Source organism: Acinonyx jubatus, chromosome E4, assembly GCF_027475565.1.
Source record: "Acinonyx jubatus isolate Ajub_Pintada_27869175 chromosome E4, VMU_Ajub_asm_v1.0, whole genome shotgun sequence".
Classification (NCBI taxonomy): domain Eukaryota; kingdom Metazoa; phylum Chordata; class Mammalia; order Carnivora; family Felidae; genus Acinonyx; species Acinonyx jubatus.
The window spans coordinates 27,777,878-27,798,038 of NC_069395.1; the positions used below are offsets into that span (position 1 = coordinate 27,777,878).

At 38.8% G+C, this 20,161-nt stretch overlaps 1 protein-coding gene across 12 annotated transcripts in view; it reads right to left on the reverse strand.

Moving 5' to 3' along the window:
- Nucleotides 1-20,161, reverse strand: part of PPP1R12B (protein phosphatase 1 regulatory subunit 12B) — a 216,657-nt gene that overhangs the window by 79,004 nt on the left and 117,492 nt on the right. For 11 of the 12 annotated variants that reach the window (XM_053209247.1, XM_027074710.2, XM_027074709.2 and 8 more), the window contains 5 exons: nt 16,709-16,799; nt 12,211-12,414; nt 10,146-10,335; nt 9,946-10,058; nt 7,950-7,991 (listed from right to left, as the gene is read on the reverse strand). In XM_053209247.1, the coding sequence (XP_053065222.1) occupies nt 7,950-7,991; nt 9,946-10,058; nt 10,146-10,335; nt 12,211-12,414; nt 16,709-16,799 (640 nt within the window). Of the gene's footprint in view, nt 1-7,949; nt 7,992-9,945; nt 10,059-10,145; nt 10,336-12,210; nt 12,415-16,708; nt 16,800-20,161 lie in introns of those variants that run through there. The other variant, XR_008293090.1, reaches the window with a different exon arrangement.

Below are 20,161 nucleotides of genomic sequence, written 5' to 3' on the forward strand. Positions count from 1 at the left end.
CTTGGGACTGCCCACTGTCATCAATTGTACAAATCCGGGACAGCTTGCTTTTCTTCATGAGAATGCTTGCCAACTCCCAGAGGCTGGCTATGACAGGGCTGTTTATAACAGCCATCGCTTATTAAATATATCCTTATAAGCATTTTTATATAACCAAATTTCTCAGACTTCTCAAAACCTTCTCATTCTGGGGACAAACCAACTACCCTGTTCCCTTCGTCTTTTTTTTTTCTTTTTTTTCTTTTTCTTATCTGGCTACAGATAAAGAGGCTAAGGGAGGAAAATCTGTATTTTCTTATCCTTTCACTTGATTAAAAAGAGACTTGCTTTCACAAGATTGTGGCTGTTATATTTATATGGTATGCTGTGAAAAATATTACTTTGCTACATAAATGACTAACCCTGATAGCTCTGACAGCTTACCTTCGGTGTCTTTAAACTTAGTCAAACTGTTGTTCCCTCTCAACAGTGCAGTCTTGTCAGGGGACATACCTTACCATATTAGGTAATCAAGCCCCGAGAGAGGAGAAGCAAAACAGTCCTAGGATTTTACCTAAAAGGAGAATGGCAAAGATACTGCCCAGTGGCGGAGAGCAGACAGAAAATCACTGGATGCCCTCCAGCAGATTAAGGGGCTTCACGAGATTAAGTAACAAGATTAAAAAAAAATACTGCTTGAGAGAGGAAAGAGGATCCAGCAAATAGCCAGAAGCAAAGTTGTAAAAAATTAGAGCTTACAGGCAAAGGGGCTATTATTTATCCAAAGAAGGTGGGGGGGGGAAGGGGGGAGAGCGGGGTAAAGATCTATGAAACTAGAATTGTTGGAAATCCCTGCAGAAAAAGATAAACAGGAGGGCAACTGAGGCATAGAAATGAAAGCCTGCTTGACTAACAGAAATATGTAGGACTTGATATGATCAGGTGCTCAGTTTCTAGCAAAAATGGAAACATTTAGTTCTTGTTTCTTCCCTTTCTCCTCATCACTTGTTCCTCCTACTTCAGCAACCCCTCTTAAGATTTATTTATCAAAATTCATCAGGTACATTCACAAAAACATATACTGGAGTTATATAGGAGCCTGGGCTACTTCTCTGACTCTCCAAATAATTAATTCTTTGTGGATAAATTAATAAATAACTTCAAAATCACATGATTCTAAGGTCAATGGATGTATTCCAAAAGGCTTACTTTGATGCAGATTGAACCTGCAGATTTGGAAAACAGTATGAATGAATTTCGATCCTCTCTAACTATTTAAGTGTATTTATTCATGTTCACTTTATGACTTTAGGAGGTAGCTACCATGACTATCCCTACTTTACAGATGAGGTAACTGAAGTATACAGCGGTTAAGCAACTTATCCAAAGTAGTTAAGTGGCCCAGGGAGTCTACCTAGCTCCTGGGTCTGCACTCTTACCCACTATGCTATATTGCTTGTCGTAACAGTATATCACATGAGATATAGAACAGATAGAAAGATTCCCCTGAAGGTAGTACAACTGCCATGGACTAGGAACCCAGCGATGTGATCCTGGCAAGTTACTTAATCTCTCTGGACCTCAGCTGTTATCTTTAAAATGAGATGTTTAACTAGTTACTTAGAAGTTTAAGTCTCTTTCAGTTCTAAAATTCAGTCTATAATTGCCATTGTAGACATTACAGAGCTAACCCAGAGTGTAGCATCTGATAACACTCAGAAATAAGTTTTCAAAGAAACCCTCTTATTCGTAAGTGAAATGGAAGTGCTAGTTATTCAAAGATATAATAAAGCTGAGGAAAATCAGGCAAAGCAAAGGGGACCAAAAGCTGAGTGAACTTAAAAGATCACCTGCAAAGATGGTTAATCAATAGAATTCTTCTGATTAAACAAAAAAGTCCTAGTCATATTCCCAGAGCTAACTACTAAGATTCATCAGTTCTTCCCCTTTGTGGTTCTTCCCCTTCTCACATTGAATTTGGGAGTGTCCCAGGACTCTGTCTTTGGATTTCTTCTCTGTCTGCTTTCATTCTCTTGTGATCTCATTCCATCTCCTGGTTTTAAATACAATCTATACATTTATTGACATTCAGTTCATATGTCCAGTCTGGACCACTCATCTGAACTCCAGACTCCTACTGCTAAGTCTTCTCTTGACATTTCCATGTGGATGTCAATCAGACATTAAATTTAACACTCCTAAAACCCAAACCACATGCCTGCTCTCCCCCCACCAAATCCATTCCTTCCACAGTCATCTCTATTTCAGTGAACGAAAACTCCATTCTTTCAGTTGCCTTAGCTAAAAGTTTTGGTGTCCACCTTGATCACTACCCCTGCCATTTTTTTTCACCCTATATCCAATCCAGCAGCAAATTTCATTGGTTCCAATTTCAAACTGTATGCTAAATATGAAAACTTCTCAGCAGCTTTACTACCCATTCTCACTTTGGTCTAAACCACCATAAGTTTTTCCCTGGATGATTCGTAATAGCCTCCTAACTAATGTTCCTGCTTCCACCCGGATCCCTGTAGAGTATATCCTCCAAACAGTAGGCAGAGGAACTCCTTCAAATATTAAGTATAATCATGTCACTCTTCTGCTCAAGACTCTACAGGGGCCACCCACTCATTCTGATCAAAAGCCAGAGCCTTTCCAATGACTTGTCAGTCTCTGCCTTTGGGCCCTTCTGCTCATTCTGCTCTACCACACTGGTCTTTTCACCTGCCCTCAAGCACGTCAGCTGTGCTTCTGCCTCAGAATCTTTGCAAGTGCTATTCCCCCTGTCTAAACTCTCTATTCCCATATGTCCACATGGCACCCCATCTTACTTCCTTTCATTCTAGGCTCAGATGATGCTTTCTCAGCAAGGTCTATCCTGACCACCCTACTTATAATGTCAACTTCCTATCCCACTCAGGCACTTCTGATTCCTTCCTATCCTACTCTACATGGGTTTTCCAAAAACACTCATCACGTTTTCACACACTATTTACTTCACACGCTTACTTATTTTATGTATTGTCCGTCTCCTCCACTAGAATGTAAACTCCTTAAGAGCAGGGCTTTTTGTTCATTGTTGCATCTCCAGTATCTGGAAAATTGCCTGACTATAATAGGTACCTTAATGTACTTGTTCAGCAAGTAAATGAGAGGAAGGTTATAGAGGAGAAGGCAGGACAGAATGGGAAATGCATTTAGTCACTTTTGGTAGTAGAGACATTTCTGGCGCCAAGTGGCTCCAAAGGCAAGTTTTATTTTCTATTAAAGCTTAGTTCAAAACCAAGTTTTGGCAGCAAATTTCTATACACTTCTATCTTTTATTTAATTTGGAAATCTTACATTTAATGGCTTACTTCCTTTGGTACACTTTATCAACACATCTCTCCACCAGCATGCCACAGCCTTCCAAGGCACATACCTTAATATCCATGAATTAGTAATTCCTTAACAGTATCTCCTTTACCAATGCATTTTGAGGGGTGATGAGCAATCCAGATCTACTATTCCACCCTGGACTGGGAAAACTACACTGCTAGTTTTGAGGGTGAAGTTTCAGTGATTCTGTTCAGACTGACTTGCCTAAAAGCAACAGGGCTAGAGCGTAGGGATGCTGAGGGAGGCATCTTGTACGGAAATTCTTACTTCATGAAAGATATAAGTACCTATCTATGTCAAGGACAACAGAGCAATGCTGATATTCTACCCACTGACTGAATCTTGATACTCAGAGTAGACTTTTTAGTCATCCTTCAAGGAGAAATTCCTTCACTTAAGGAAGTGAGATACTCCTAGCAAGTCATTTGGAACATATAATCTGTTGAGTAAAAAAACCAAATGGATAAATAGGGAATGCAGAAGGATGTAAGCCCCAATTTCAAGTCTGTTTCACTAAAATCAAATAAAAAGGTTCCCTGATGCAGGGGTACAGGGTGTTCAACCAACAGAGTCTTCATGTCCCTGAATACTTCTTAACTTCTTTGGGTCTCAGTGTTCTTAACTATAACACGAGGTCCCTAACTCAAGTTATCTCAAAATTCCCAAAAGCTGGGAAGCAAGTAACTTTACTACACAAGCAGTGTTCTTTCAAAATCCCTTTAAAACAAAAGAAGCTGTCTACTGTTCAGCTTCTTTAGGGCACCATTCTGTTCATCAGCATCTTTTCTGTTGACCACTTGTGCCCTCTAGTGATAAACTTAATTATACAACAGAATTGGCTTGGCAAACAGTCTGTTCCAGAGGAGTAAATGGGGGAAAACAGCAAGAATGCAGTAGTAAACTCAGTGTTAAGCAAAAGAAAGGCAGGCCAAAGAGGTAGGTAAAAAAAGATGGAGAGATGCCAAATGGCCATCACTTTCTGCAGTGTGCCAACGACTGTGCCTTCCAGAACAAACATTCAGTGCAATTACCTCTAGTAAAGAATACAAACACAGTCCTGAATATGTAATTTTTTTCACGTATCACTGGAATACCCTTCTTCCTCACATTAAGATCTAGATACAGTTTCTTTTTTCACTTAGCGAGATAATGGATATATTAAGACTTCTGGGAAATATCTACTACATACCTATGTGAATAATTAACAGATGTGCTCTAAACACACCTGTCAAGGAGGTGCTAAGACATTATATATCCATTGCCAGTCTCACCTGTCCATGGATTTTCCAATGGAAATGGGTTCTGACTAAAACTATGTAGTATGCCGGGCTTAAGCAAAATCCCCAGCCTTCTAAGTATCATTCCTTGGTGTCCCCACCATAAAAATGCACGACTGGTCTTTCTCTTAACATGTAATTGATAACAAATATCAGGGCCCTTCCTGGAAATAAATCTTACCTGTGTATAAATGCTGGTTACATTTTTCTAGCATGGGTACACAAAAAGAAGAAATGGATTTCAACAATACCAACTGGGATTTAGGTTAAACAATAGAAAGGTCTTCTTAACCATGCTGTTGTTACTGATACATGGGTGAGAGGTCAAAGAATCTTCTTCTGAAATCTTTAAAAGGAGACAAAATCTGTACTTAATTCTAACCCTGACTGGAACACAAGATAGGGATAATAACTAGTAAAGTTTCCTTTCTACTCCTAAAATGAAATATGACTGTATGTTTCATATATATGAAATGCAAGGACAGGCAATACTAATCCATGGTGATAGAAATCAGAAGAGTGGTTGCCTCTTGGGACAGGGAAGGGAGCATGAGGGAACTTTTCAAGGTGATGGAAAAGTTCTATATATTAATTCGAGTGGTCTTTACATTGGTGTATACAACTGTCAAAACTCATCAAATAGTACACTTAAGTTCTGTGCAGTTTATTGACTGTGAATTATATCTCAAATATATATATATTTGAAATATATATTATATATATGCCAGTCTTGGGAAGAATTAATATTAATTTTAATTAATTTACAATTAATTTATAATTAAAAGTATTTTATAATATCTTATAATATTTATATTAATTTAATATTATTAATTTTAATTAATTTAATATATAATATACAATATATATTATATGTATATAATATATACACTATATACATATATATATATATATATATATATATATATATATATATATATATATATACGCGCCATAGTCTTGGGAAGAATTACCTTTAAAGAAAAACCTTTAAAAATAATAGATTCTGCCATGCTTCAGGAATAGGCTAAGAAAGAGAAGGGTGCTGTCATGACCTCAATAGCATATATAGTTTCACTGAACCAGAAACCAAGAAAAGAAGGAACCACCCTGCCTTCTCAGCAGTATCCATGCTGATTAGCTAACAGTGCCATTTCAACAGAATGCCCCCTCCTTTGGCTGGCTCAATTCCACTGCCTGATGGAAAGACACGGAAGTTGGGGAGAAAGAATGGTCCTAAGATATTACTGATCGCCTTGAAGTAGAATTGCAGCAATTTACACTGGGCCATGGCCAGGCCTATTGCTCTGTGGATCCATATGATGATAATGGCATCATGCCTGCTAGTGTTAGAAGAGAGTACTTGGGAGAAAAACAGTTAAGTGTGTTTTTTTTCTTTTTCTTTTTTCTTCTTCAGTTAAGTAATGTTAAAGTTGTAACCCAATCTAATAGAAGCCAGACAAGACTAGGGCTGGGCTGGTTGTGCTCACCTGGGCTGGCCTACCTCCCCTCACACAGTCTGCAGCCCGAGGAGATGGTGGGGCCCAGATGGGTGTTTCATTGAAATAAACTTGAGTCATCAATCAAGCAAATGTATGCCTTTTAAAGGATTCCTCACCCTGCGCTGACTTGTCACCAGTCTTTCCTTCTACGTGGCTGGTGGGGATGCAGATGGGCCTGTACCAACTCTGGCTTGCCGGCATACATTCAAAGTGACCATTCTAGAGATAACAGACGATTTATTCTTCTCTAAGGATTCACATTGGAGTCGGCTTGACACATGGTAGACACTAGTAGATGCCTCAAGCAACTGGATGAGTGAAATGTTTCTCAGTCCGACAAATGACTTTCACGTCAAACCTCAGTAGTCTCTGCGATTCCTCACCAATCAGAAAATCCTTTCTAGAATTTTCAGTCAACTGTCCTAAAATGAAATCCTCTGGGAAGCACTGCATCAAGAACATCTTAGCTTTCCTCACCTGGGGCCCTATGTTAGGATTTTCCCATGCCAAGTGCTTTGGAAAGGTGGAGACACAGATTTTCACTGACAAAAGACACTGTGTCACAACAAAAGCCGTCCTTGTTGTTATTCCCTTTATGGATTTAAATCGTCTCTGTAACTCTCAAGGGATTACAGTCCATTGCAGTGCTCTATAATCTATTATGCAGATCCTCTCTTTAGGTATCTTATAATTCCCCAAAGCAACTTTCCTACATGCACTCTGTGTCTCCAAAAGCCTTTCCCAGCCCCCCTTGAAGAACTGAAGAATTACTGTTATTTGTGTATGCAAATAACACACACACATATACACACACACACACACACAGACACACACACACACTCACACATCCTGCTCCAACAGAACCTCTTTTGTGCTATTTCCACCTGACACAGCTCATCTTTGTGAAGTCACCTAGCTTCAACCAAGAGTAGGCAATTCCCACCTGTGTCACCATTAGTCACCTGGGCATTGCTTTTTGGAAGGCCACTACTGACTGTTTTGGATCTTGACTAAGATATAGGCAGGTCAATGGCATAATATAGTATTTTTATCTCTTCTGCTAAGAATGAGTTAGTTGTCAATTTTCAGGATGGGTTATCAAATATATTCTGAGAACATACTTTCAACTAACTGTAGGGTACAAGAAGGCCATCTTTTTACATAATTTCCAATAAAAATGTACATATAGTCTCAATTCATTTAGTCAAAACCACATTCCTTCCTGAACAACAGTACTAATAAGGGAACCACTAACTTTCTGTCATGTTTGAGTGGCTTTCAGGAACCTGGAGTTTCAAGAAAGCTGGGCCCGGGTTACACACCACAGAGAAAAGTTGGATGCTAGGCTGGAGTTGTAGAAGAGTCAAGGGTTTAATCTTATTTCAAAGTCAAATATAAGTAGCTTTTGGATTGTGTAATGTTTGTATTCTTCACATTTATGTTCCTTTCTATATATAAGTGTAGATCCATAAGAGAAATAGTATCACTCTTCAATTTTCTTCCAAAGATTTCCAAGTACTTTCTATAATCCAATAACATATTCACAGGAGAGAAAAAACAGACAGATCCTACAACTGTGTGAGATATCAGCAGAAGGCATAGAGAAATGCAGGAAACTTGCTCAAGAGCATGGGCATTGTTACAGCAACTGAGACAATACCACCAACCAACACCGGCCACATCTCTCAGAGCGATGTCTACCTCCAAACTCTCCCTCAATGCAAATCTGCATAGGGCCTGCTCTTTTCTATTAAAAGTGTATGCACATGAGAAAGGCTGAACCAAAAGGGACAGGCCTCACTGACTTGCCACTTACCAGTGCTGCTTTTACCTCTTCAGAGACGTCAGTTTCATCTTCCTAAAAAGGAAGGAGGGAGAAAAACAAGAGGACCATGGTCACAGACATCCTTGAAAGCAACAAGGTCAGCTCCCATCAATTATGCATCTTGGCATTTCAAACTTAGGCAATGAGAACTGACTGCCAAGTGACGCTCTGTTACTGCTGCTTTTAACAGCACCAAAGGCAGACAGCTTAGGAACATTGCCTATCATTAAAAACATCAAATAAGCCATAGCTGGAAAAGGAGGGTCATTAAGAAAGACAGACTTTATTTCATCTCTGTCAATAGTTATCTGTTTCGTCCTATAAAAATGAGATACTTTTCGGGGTGCCTCGGTGGCTCAGTTGGTTAAGCGTGCGACTCTTGATTTCAGCTCAGGTCTTGATCTCATGGTCATGAGATCGAGCCTTGTGTCGGGCTCTGCGCTGACAGCACACAGCCTGTTTGATTCTCTTTCGCCTTCTCTCTCTCAAAATAAATAAAAAATAAATTTGAAAAGCTTTTTTTTTTAAAAAAAAAGAGATACTTTTACCTAAAAAATAGTTTCTAACAGATGACTATATACTGTCTCATTTCTTGTCTCACTGAATGGTTCATCTAACTTTCAAATGATCATTGGTATTCAGGGACCTCCTGATTATTGGACACTTGAATTTTTAAAATGCCAATAACAGGGGTGCCTGGGTGGCTCACCTGGTTGATTTGCGCTCAGGTCATGATCTCACACTTCATGAGATCGAGCCTTGAGACAGGCTCTGCACTGACAGCATGGAGCCTGCTTGGAATTCTCTCTCTCTCTTTCTGCCCTCCCCACTACCACCCTGCTTGCACACGCGTGATCTCTCTCTCTCTCTCTCCCAAAACAAATAAACAAACATTTTTTAAAATGCCAATAACAAAGCTGAGTGAGAAGGGTATAGAAGAGGGGCTCCTGGGTGGCTCAGTTGGTTAAACATCCAACTCTTGGTTTCGGCTCAGGTCATATCTCACGGTTCCTGGGTTCGAGCCCCACCTCAGGCTCCATGCTGACAGCATGAGGCCTGCTTGGGATTCTTTCTCCCTCTCTCTGTCCCCCCTTGTTCACTCACTCACTCTCTTGCTCTCAAAATAAATTTTGTTTATTTATTTACTTTGAGAGACAGAGAGCGAGCAGGAGAGGGGCAGAGAGAGAGGGAGAGACAGCATCCCAAGCAGGCTCCACACTGTCAGCACAGAGCCCAACATGGGGCTCAAGCTCATGAACCATGAGATGATGACCTGAGCCGACAGCAAGAGTCAGATGCTTAACTGCCTGAGCCACCCAGGTGCTCCTCAAAATTTTTTTAATAACTTCTCTTAAATAAATAAACTTAAAAAAAAGAGAGAAGGGTATAGAACAAGAGGGAGAATTAAAGTACTGAATGTGTGTTTGCAGTTAGTAAGCACTGGTACATTTGTCTTTATTTTAAAGCCAAAGTTAATCTAGTTCATATTGTTTCTTTTCTCCTCCAAAAGAGTAAAATTGAGTCAGATGAACTTGTGTTACAAACAGATTTTAAGCTCCCTGAAATTCTTGTAATGCTCCTAAAGTATTTTGTTAGAGTCTCTGCTCATATGTGATATTAAGATATTGTTGTCTACCTGCATGACTTTTGGGCAAGATTAGGGAGAACGGCTGATATTTGACAAGCTTATTCCCTTGTTATATTTGCTTACATGGTTGTTGTTGATTTTCAGTTTTTTTCATTCTTCACCAATTATTTACTGAGTGCCTACTATGTGCCTGGTACTACTGTTCTAGGCAGTGGGCATGCAGCCAAGAATACACCAAACGAGTCCCACACTAGGTGAGTCTTCTCTTTCCTCAGTAATGTGTCTTGATAATCTGCAAGATTTATGGGACCACATGAGGTTCTCTCTTTTTTAAAGTCAACATAAAGGACAACAGCCACGGGTGATGTGATATGTCGCAGCATGGACCAATCCACTCACATCCTTTGTCCAGAAATTGATGCCTGTGCCTCTTCGTCGTTCCTTGGGCCTCCTCCTCTCACGGATGGACAGTCTATTAGAGGACTGATCATCCACATCTGCATCTTCACTCTCTGGCCAGAGATAAAACAAAGTGTGATCTTAGGAATCTGGGGCAGGCACACTAGCAAGGAGCCTGCATATTCTGAAGCTCCACATACCATTTTTGTCCATTTCTTTTGCAACTGCAGTGTTTGTGGTGGTCTCTGAACTCTCAGAGTCAGGGACTGAAGATCTGCTTGTCCGTAGCAGATGGGAACTGGTGTAGAGAGTGGGTCTTGATGCAGAAGGAGACACTGGTGTTGTGGGTTTGTCTGGCTGAGCTGAATACCTCAGGCGACGATAGACAGGCTGGAAATAATCCACAGGGTGAGATGTTAGAGGTTAAGTCCAACCAAATGATAAGGAGAGCAGGCTTCTTAAAGAAGGGCTTGTTTTCTATACCAAGACGCTTACTAATAGTAGATGCTCAATAAATAGCCACTGAGCTGAACTACAGTTAGTTAGTTAGCCAGAAAGGAAACAGCTTCTGGATTCTTATTCTGGTAATACCATCATGTTGATAGCAGCCCAGCCAGGAAAATTTTTCCTAAATCGACCAAAGGGCACGAGGTAACACTAATCTTGTTAATAAAAATTCCTTTGATTTTGGAATGAAAATAAGAAGAATGGTGGCCTTTTCAAGATGGAACACTGAAAGGCAAGGTTTTAGTAGAAAAATTAGAAGTTCAGGAATATGAAGAAACAATACAGTTACCTGAGAACAGAGACCAAATCTAAGCATTCTACAAATTTTTGAATTTTCTACCAAACTGCCATAACAGGCTTACTGAAACTTAAAAAAATTCCCATTTTCCCCTTTGAACTTTTTTTCCCAACGAAAAAGACAGAGTCTGATAATAAGCCTTAACTTGGTTTATTACAGATGCACAGATAATTATTGCTACATGTAGAGATTGTATACTTTTTTGTTTATAAAGACAGAAGCAATAAAATATAGTAAGCTTTGGAATCCGACAGAACTTGGTTAAAATTCTAGCTTCAGCACTTACTAGCTGTGTGGCCTTGAATAAGTTACTTAACTTCTCTGAGCCTCAGGTTCCTCATATGTAAAAGAGGGACAATATCTTCCTTAGAGAGGTCTGTGAGGATTATATGAGATCATGTACGTTAGGTGCTTAGAACAGTAGCTAGTAATAAGTACTCAATAAACAAATGAACAGTAGCAGATAAAAAAAAAAAAACAGAAAAAAAAACCAAAATAACCTTAGTTAGTTGATATAGCTTAGCCATTCAGCAATGGACCAAGGGGATTCCTTTCTCCTCTAACTATGGTAATGGTAAAATTTAACATCCCAATTGAGACACTTCTCAGAGTGAAGATGAATGGTATCGCTAATTACAGAGATAACAGGTGTAATATGAACCATCCGAGGTAAACCAGGAGGAGTTACGGTCACCCTAAACATAACCCTATTTGAGAAAGGGAACAGAAGTTAACATGTCTACCTCAATAGTGACATCTTGTGGCATGGGACTGAGTGGTGCTTTGTAAAATCAGGTTTGTAGGAGTCTAGAGAACAATATAATCATGGCTGAGAGAGCACTCTGGAGCCTGACTGGCTATGTTCAAGTTCTTGTTTAACCGCTTCTCATCTGTGTGAAACACTGGGCAAGTTAGTTAACCTCTTTGTGACTCAATTTCCTCATATTTAAAGTGAGGGCTCAGAGGGCTGTTTGAGGATTAGATGAATTAATACATATGAAGGAGATGAAATAATGCCCAGGATACAGTAAACGCTCAATAAATCCTCACATTTCTATTTGTATTTTTATTATACTGTAACCTCTCTTTTTAGGATAGAAAGACATCATTAGTTTAAGAATTAGTTAGCTAAACTTACTGAGGTAATCATTTCACTATAAATATCAAACCATCATGTTGTGCACCTAAAACTAATAAAATGTTATGTGTCAGCATTTCAATGAAACCGGATAAAAAATAAGCATTAGTTAACTCCAAGAGGAAACAAGTGATCACTTAAGGACTGATAGCTTGAGTTCTTTTAGTCACACGGGTTTGCCAACTAGAGACAGACATTATCAGTGTTTTCTAGGAGTTGTTCACGATAAAGCAGCACAGCGCTTGACTGATCAGTGAGGAAGGGATTCCCCACGTTAATGTCCCTGCTTTTAGCACAGTACATGCCCGCAAAAGTGACTTACCTCCTCATCCAGACTCCCGCCCCAGGGTTGACGGCTCTCGCCAGCTTCCTTTGCCGGGACTGCTGAGGGCTCCTGCTTCTCTGTGCTTCCCTCAAGCCCTTCAGTGCCCGCAGGCTTCTGGCTAGGCTGCTCCTGAGCTTGCCGTTCTGCCCTCGATCGGCTGAATGTCCTTTCTGCTTCTTGAAGGTCCGTTAGTGTCACGCCCTGGGAAAACAGCACAAGGTCAGGGAAGTTTCACTCTAACCAAGGAATAACTCTTAATAAATGAGCAGGGAAACCGCCTTAAAGATCTGGTAGTACCAAAGTCCAGTATCAAAGCTCCCCAAATGCATGAGGCCATTTCAAGCAAGATATGCTTAAAAATGAACACCTCAGTGTGCAAAGAGCCCAGCCTGAGTCTAGGTACCTTTCAAATGCAATACTTAGCTTTCCACTTTGAGTTCCAGGAAACAGGGCAACATTGATGCCCGTCTGTTGTAGATGTACTTCTCTCATACCCCTAGTTTGCAACATCTTTGTTTGAAAGCTCCATACCCTCCCAAGAGAAAATAGTTATCAAGAGAGATTCTCTGAAGAGCAGATACTAGAAAAACTTAATTTTACTTATGGGAAGAAAAACCAGCTCCAAAAAGGTGAAAGTTCAGAGCCAGGCTAGAACAACAACAAAAGCCAGCCAACCAAAAACATGACACGACCTAAACTAGCTTTACTCTAAGATGATTTTCTAAGTAACTCTAGGAACGTCACACAGAAACTTTCCAATAACTGATATTTCCCTCAGACTCTCAGGAGCAGCCATACGGAAGAAAAGCAATTAGGAGGCATCTGTAGAAAAAGGGAGAAGGAGAGTAAGGACCAGAGTGAACGGATTCTAACTCAAGCAGTTATATGCTCAAGTCCTCAGGAGATGGGAGTTCTAAAGCTGGAAGGTAGTTGAGCAGGTACTATATCCACAACTTGTTTGTTTGTTTTTAAACTAATCATGAATTTAGTCACTCACTCTCTTAATAAATTACTAAGTGTCTTTAAGCACTGGAACTATAAAGACAAAATGATTCCTGTACGCAAGAACCTTTTAATCTAGTGGAAAAGACATAAGAAAGCAGTTGGGTATAATGGAATGTAAGGTTTAAGACAGAATATATGATCCACCAAATTCCGTTTCTGAGAATTTACTCAAAAGAACTGAAAGCAGGGTCTCAGAGAGATCATTTGTTTGCCCACGTTCATAGCGGTATTATTCACAACATACAAATGGTGGAAGCAACTGAAGTGTCCACCGGTAGACGAGTGAATAAACAAAATGTGGTATATACAGAGGAATATCATTCATCCTTAAAAAAGAATGAAATACTGATACATATGCCACAACTTGAATGAACCTAGAAGACATTATGCTAAGTGAAATAAGCCAGCCACCAAAGGACAAACACTGGATGATGCCACTTGTATGAAGTACTTAGATTAGTAAATTCATAGACATAAGAAGTAGGATGGTGGCTGCCAGAAGCTGGGGGGAGAGATGGAATTATTGTTGAATGGGTATGGAGTTTCAGTTTGGGAAGATAAGAAATGTACTGGAGACAGACAGTGGTAACAGTTGCAACATAATGTGAATTACTTAATGCCACTGAACCACACACTTGAAAAATGGTTAAAGTGGTAAATTGTATGTTATGTATATTTTGCCACAAGAAACTAAACCGAAACAAAAAAATTATAGTCAGTCCTGGTCCTCATGGAGGTTATATTCCAAGAGGGGAAAACAGAGAAATAATAATCAAGCAAAAATAAAACAACAGCTGTAATAATTACTATAAAGGAAGGATACTTAGCCTATTTGGGGAAGGTCAGGGAAGACAAGGGTACCTTTGTGGCTATTTATAAAGTCCCCTTTTCAGTCCTCAGCTTTCTTACTTGACCTCTGTAGTATTTAAAACTGTTACCTTCACCTTTTACCTGGAAACTGACTCTCTCTCTCTCTCTCTCTCTCTCTTTCTTTCTTTTTTTTTTTTTTTTTTTGAGAGAGTGCTAGCAGGGGACGGGGCAGAGAGAAAGGGAGACAAAGAATCCAAAACAAGTTCCGCGCTGTCAGCACAAAGCCCAACATGGGCTCGAAGCCACCAATGGCAAGATCATGACCTGAGCTGAAGTCGGATGCTCAACCGACTGAGCCACCCAGGGGCCCCTGGAAACTGACTTTTCATTTACTTCTATACCGTTACTACTTCCTGGTTTACTTTCATCTCTCTGGCTACTCCTTTTAATTGTGCTTCATCAGCTCATCGTCCTCTGCCTCCTTAATGCCAATTCACAGCTTTCTCTCCCTTCTCCTCACCACTGCATACTGCGTTCAAGGTCTTGGTACTCCCAGCTTGGACTACTGTAATAGTTTCCTAACCGGTCTTCTAGTTTCCTGGCTTCACAAACATACTTTTGCCTCAGTTCTCTGCATGGTAGACTTCCACAAAATATAACACAGATTATATCGGACTCTTCCCTACTACAATGGCTCCCTTAGGAATTTTTTTTCTTTTAAAAACATCTTTATTGAAACAAACTCACATATCATAAAACCCACCGTTTAAAAGTACAGGCATACCTCAGAGATATTTGATTCCAGACCACTGTGGTAAAGGGAGTATCACAATACAGCCAGTCAAACAAATTTTCTGGTTTCTCGGTGCATATAAAAGTTATGTTTACACTACGTTGTGGTCTATTAATTGTGCAACAGCATTATGTTCAAAAAACGATGTATATACCTTAATTAAAAAATACTTTACTGCTAAAAAAATGCTAACAATCATCTGAGCTTTTCAGTGAGTCATAATCTTTTTGCTGGTGGAGGGTCATGCCTTTATGTTAACGGCTGCTGACTGATCAGGGTGGCTGTGGCAATTTCTTACAATACGACAACAATGAAGGAAATGTGCTGCGTGGGTTGACTCTTGCTTTCATGAACAATTTTTCTGTAGCATGCGATACTGTTTGATAGCATCTTACTCACAGTAGAACTGCTTTCAAAATTGGACTCAATCCTCTCAAACCCTGCCACTGCTTTATCAACTAAGCTTAGATAGTATCCTAAATCCTTTGTTGTCATTTCAATAATCTTCACGGCATCTTCACCAGGAGTAGATTCCATCTCAAGAAACAACTTTTTTCGCTCACCCATAAGAAGCAACTCCTCATCTGTTCAAGTTTTATCATGAGATCACAGCCATTCATCCTGTCTTCAGGCTCCACAGCTAACTCTAGTTCTCTTGCTATTTCCACATCTGCAGTTATGCATCCCACTGAACTCTGAACTTTCAATTTATGTGTGTGTGTGTATGTATATATATGTATATATGTATAGACACACACACACACACACATATATATATATATATATATATAGACAGTACCTGCAAAGTGCAATAAAATGAGGTCTGCCTGTATACAAGGCAGTGATTTTTAGCATATTCACAGACTTGTACAACCATCATCACCATCTCATTTCGTAACATTTTACCACCCCAGAAAGAAACTCCACGTTCATCAGCAGCCCCTCCCCATCCCTCCTTCTCTCTCACCCCTGGCAACCACTAATCTATTTTCTCTTTCTCTGGCTTTGCCTATTCTGGGTATTTTCATATAAATGGAATCATGTCTGGTTTCTTTCACTTAACATAAGGTTTTCTTAAGGTTCACGCACATTGTAGCATTAACATGTATGAGTACTTCATTTCTTTCTATTGCCAAATAATATTCTACTGTATGAATATATAACATTTCGTTTACCCGTTTCTCTGTTAAGGGAAATTTGTATTCTTTTTTTCTCCAGTTATGTTAACTACTTAATTTATCTGGTCTGCTCAAAGGTTCAGCTTGTGCCCACTACCACTATGCCTGCTAAGGAGAGCTGAGGCACAACCAGCCACACAATGCTAAACCTTGCTGCAGCTGGGAGCCCAGGACTCAACTCTCCAGCAAGCCTGCAAGCTCCACACATGGAGTTTGGTATGCGTAGCAAGTTAACTCTACCCAGAGTTCAGAGATGACCCTAAATTTGGGATTTGGGCTACTGTGAATAATGCTGTTATAAACATCTATGTACAAGTTTTTGTGTGGACATATGTTTTCATTTTCCTTGAGTAGATACCTAAGAGTAGAATTGCTACATCGTATGGTATCTGTATATATAACATTTTGAGGAAGTGCCAAACTGTTCTCCTTTAGGGATCTTAAGATGTGGGTGGCCCCTTAAGCACAAATGGAATGATGAGTCTTGTGAAGGAAAGGAGATAAACCTGCTCTGAACCTGGAGATATAAAAGTGAGAGTGGGTAGGTGTAGCTATAACTTCATCTGATACCACGTAGTGTAAGATTTAAGACAGGTGAAAACTTTTACTACAGTGGCTGGAATAAGGCTCTCATCTTACTGTTTTTTCATCATAGCTCCAACAGAAAGGAAGATAGACAAAATGACATAAAAAAGAAGGTCACACTCACTTGAGTAGACCTTCGAGTCTGCCGAGCTTGTCTGGAGCGTGCTTTCCGTAAAGATTCTGCTTCCTCATCCCGTACAGGAGTCAGATATGACCTGCAAAGAAAAAAAGTAATACCAGAAGTAAGATCTTTGCTACCTGTACTTGAGGAATGACAAGGGACTTCCACATACTGAAGTGATTTCTACACTCTAGGAATGAATTTGGGCAGAATCAAAATGATAGAAACGCTATCAGTGAAAATGGCATAATCCAACACATTACTTTTAAATGTATTACTTTTCATGCAGAATCATGTCATCTGTGAAATGAGAATTTCATTTCTTCTTTCCCTACCCTTACAATTTTTATTTCTTTTCTTGATTTAGTGTTCTGGCCAGAACCTCCAGGACATGTTGAAAAGGAGTAATGATAGTAAGTTTCCATGCTTTGTTCCTGCCTTCAGAGAGAAAAAGCATTCAGCATTTTATTACTGTGATGTCTAAGATTTCTGTAGACACTGCTTCTCAATTAATTAATTGAGAAGTTAATTATTTTTTAATCATTAGTGTGTGTCAAACTTATCACATGTGTTTCTTCCCCATATATTGAGATTATTATCATTTTCCTTCTTTTTTTGTTACTAAGGTGAATCACATTGAATAATTTTTGAATGATAAAATAACCTTGAATTCTTAGGATAAGCTCAACTTGGCCATGATGCATCATATTTTTTTTAAGAAATATTTATTTTATTTTATTATTTTCTTAAAGTAAGCTCTATGTCCAATTTGGAACTTGAACTCACAGCCTTGAGATCAAGAATCACATGTTCTATTGAATGAGTCAGCCAGGTACCCAGGTACCCCTATATAGATTGACTTTTATATAAAGTCAGTATTATTTAATTTAGGATTTCTCCATCCCTGTTTATTAGAGAAATTGGTCTATAATTTTCCCTTCTTATAACAACTGGGCAAGTCTGGAAATTAAGGTTATAAAAGTTAAGAAGTGTTTTCTCCTTGTCGATTTTCTATAAGAATTTATGTAAGATTAGGGTTGTTTCCTCCTGGAATAATTAGTAAAGTGCACAATGAAGACATCTGGATTTTAAGTGTTCTTTTAAAAATTTTTTTTAAACATTTATTTATTTTTGAGAGACAGAGCATGAGCGGGGGAGGGGAAGACAGAGAGGGAGACACAATCCCAAGCAGGCTCCAGGCTCCAAGCTGTCAGCAGAGCCTGATGTGGGGCTCGAACTCACCAACCATGAGATCATGACCCTAGCTGAAGTCAGATGCTCAACCGACTGAGCCACCCAGGTGCCCCTTAAGTGTTCCTTATGGGAGGGTTTTAAATGAGGGGTTCAATTTCTTTGATTGATTTAGTTAGGCCTAGTCAGATGTTCTGTTTTGGTAGTATTTGTTTTTCAAAGAACTTTATATTTTTACATTTAGTGGCACAAAATTGTTCATAAAATTCTTATAGTATATTTAAAACATTTTTTTTAATGTTTATTTTTGAAGCAGAGAGAGACAGAGAGTGAGTGGGGGAGGAGCATAAGACAGGGAGACAGAAACTGAAGCAGGCTCCAGGCTCTGAGCTGTCAGCACAGAGCCTGACATGGGGCTCGAACCCACGAACCATGAGATCATGACCTGAGCTGAAGTTGGACATGTAACCAACTGAGCCACCCAGGTGCCCCAATTCTTATAGTATATTTTAATTGTCATTTTAGTATCTGTAGCAATGATTCTCAAATTCTTTGGTCTCAGGACCCTTTTACATTTTTAAAAATTACTGAGGACCCCCGAAGAACTTTTGTTTATGTGTATCTTTTAATATTTACCTTAGCAGAAATTTAAAAAATATGCACTTAGTATTTAAAAATAATCAGCCCTATTACAAAAAGTTACATCAATAACTTATCTTTTATGAAAAATAACTATTTTCTAAAACAAAAAAATTTAGCAAGAGTCTTTATTTCATTTTTATAAATTTTCTTCAGTGCTAGCTTAATAGGAGATAGCTGGATTTTCATACATGCTTCATTCAATATGTTGCAATATGGTGTTTCAGTTAAAATATATAAAGAATATACAGTCTTGCACAGGTTTGTAGTTGGAAAAGGAAGGAGTATTATAATAGCTGGTAATTATGGACATTTTTCCTTGATACTATACCAAAACTGAAGTGGTAGTTTCTTAAAGATTAGCAACAATGCGGAATCTGAAACCATGTTAATTTATTGGTCTATTGGTCTATCTTGCACTTTGAATGGACCTTCTTACCCATGCATGACTTTGAGTTATTGTACACTGGTCCTTTGGAAAACGTTGGTGCAGATCTTCCAAATGGTGACACATTTCATTACAGAATAATAATTTTATAAGTCACATTCGGTAACATAGGGGGTAAGTTCCTTGACGTTGGCCTTGGCAATGATTTTTTTGGATTTGATACCAAAAGCAAAGGCAACAAAAGCAAAAATAAATAAGTAGGACTATATCAAACTAAGAACCTTCTGCACAGCAAAGCAAACCATCAACAAAATGAAACGGCAACTTACAGAATGGAAGAAACTATTGGCAAATCATATATCTGAAAAGGGATTACTATCCCAAATAAAGAACTCATACAAATCAAGAGGGGGAGAAAAATCTGATCTCACATGTGAAATATTAAAAAAAAAAAAACACAACAACCTCATAGATATGGAGAACTGATTTGTAGTTAACAGAGGCAGGGAGTAGAAGGTGGGCAAAGTAGGTGAACATGCTCAAAAGGTACAAACTTTCGTTTATAAGATTAGTAAGTCCTGGGTATATACAGTATGGTGACTATAATTTACAATGCCATATTATGTATTTGAAAATTGTTAAGAGAGTAATTTTAAAAGTTCTTATCATGAGGAAAAAATTGTAATTATGTGTGATGATGGATGTTAACTACACTTAGTTGTAATCATTTTTTATTTATTAAATTACTAAGTTTTACACCTAAAACTAATACAATGTTATATGTCAATTATATCTCAATAAAAATAATGGAAAAATAAAACATAAAAAATCATTCTTTAATATCACCTTTAATATTTTATTAAAAAAATTTTTTTAATTATTTTATTTTTTTAGAGGGGAGGGTAGAGGGGGAGAGAGAGAAAATCTTAAGCAGGCTCCATGCTCAGAGGAGCCCGACACAGGGCTCGATCCCATGACCCTGAGATCATGACCTGAGCCAAAATCAAGACCTGGAAGCTCAACCGACTGAGCCACCCAGGTGCCCCCACCTTTGAACTTAAGACAGTCTTTAAATATTGGGAAGCAGCAGTCAATAATACCACTCATAATGGGCAGACACAAGTTACCAAAATTCTAATTTCTGCTTGAAATTTAAAGTTTTATAGTTGGCAACAAATACTTTGTGACAGTCTCACTTTGTTCATTTTCAAGAAAATGTCTGCTGAATACCCAAGTCT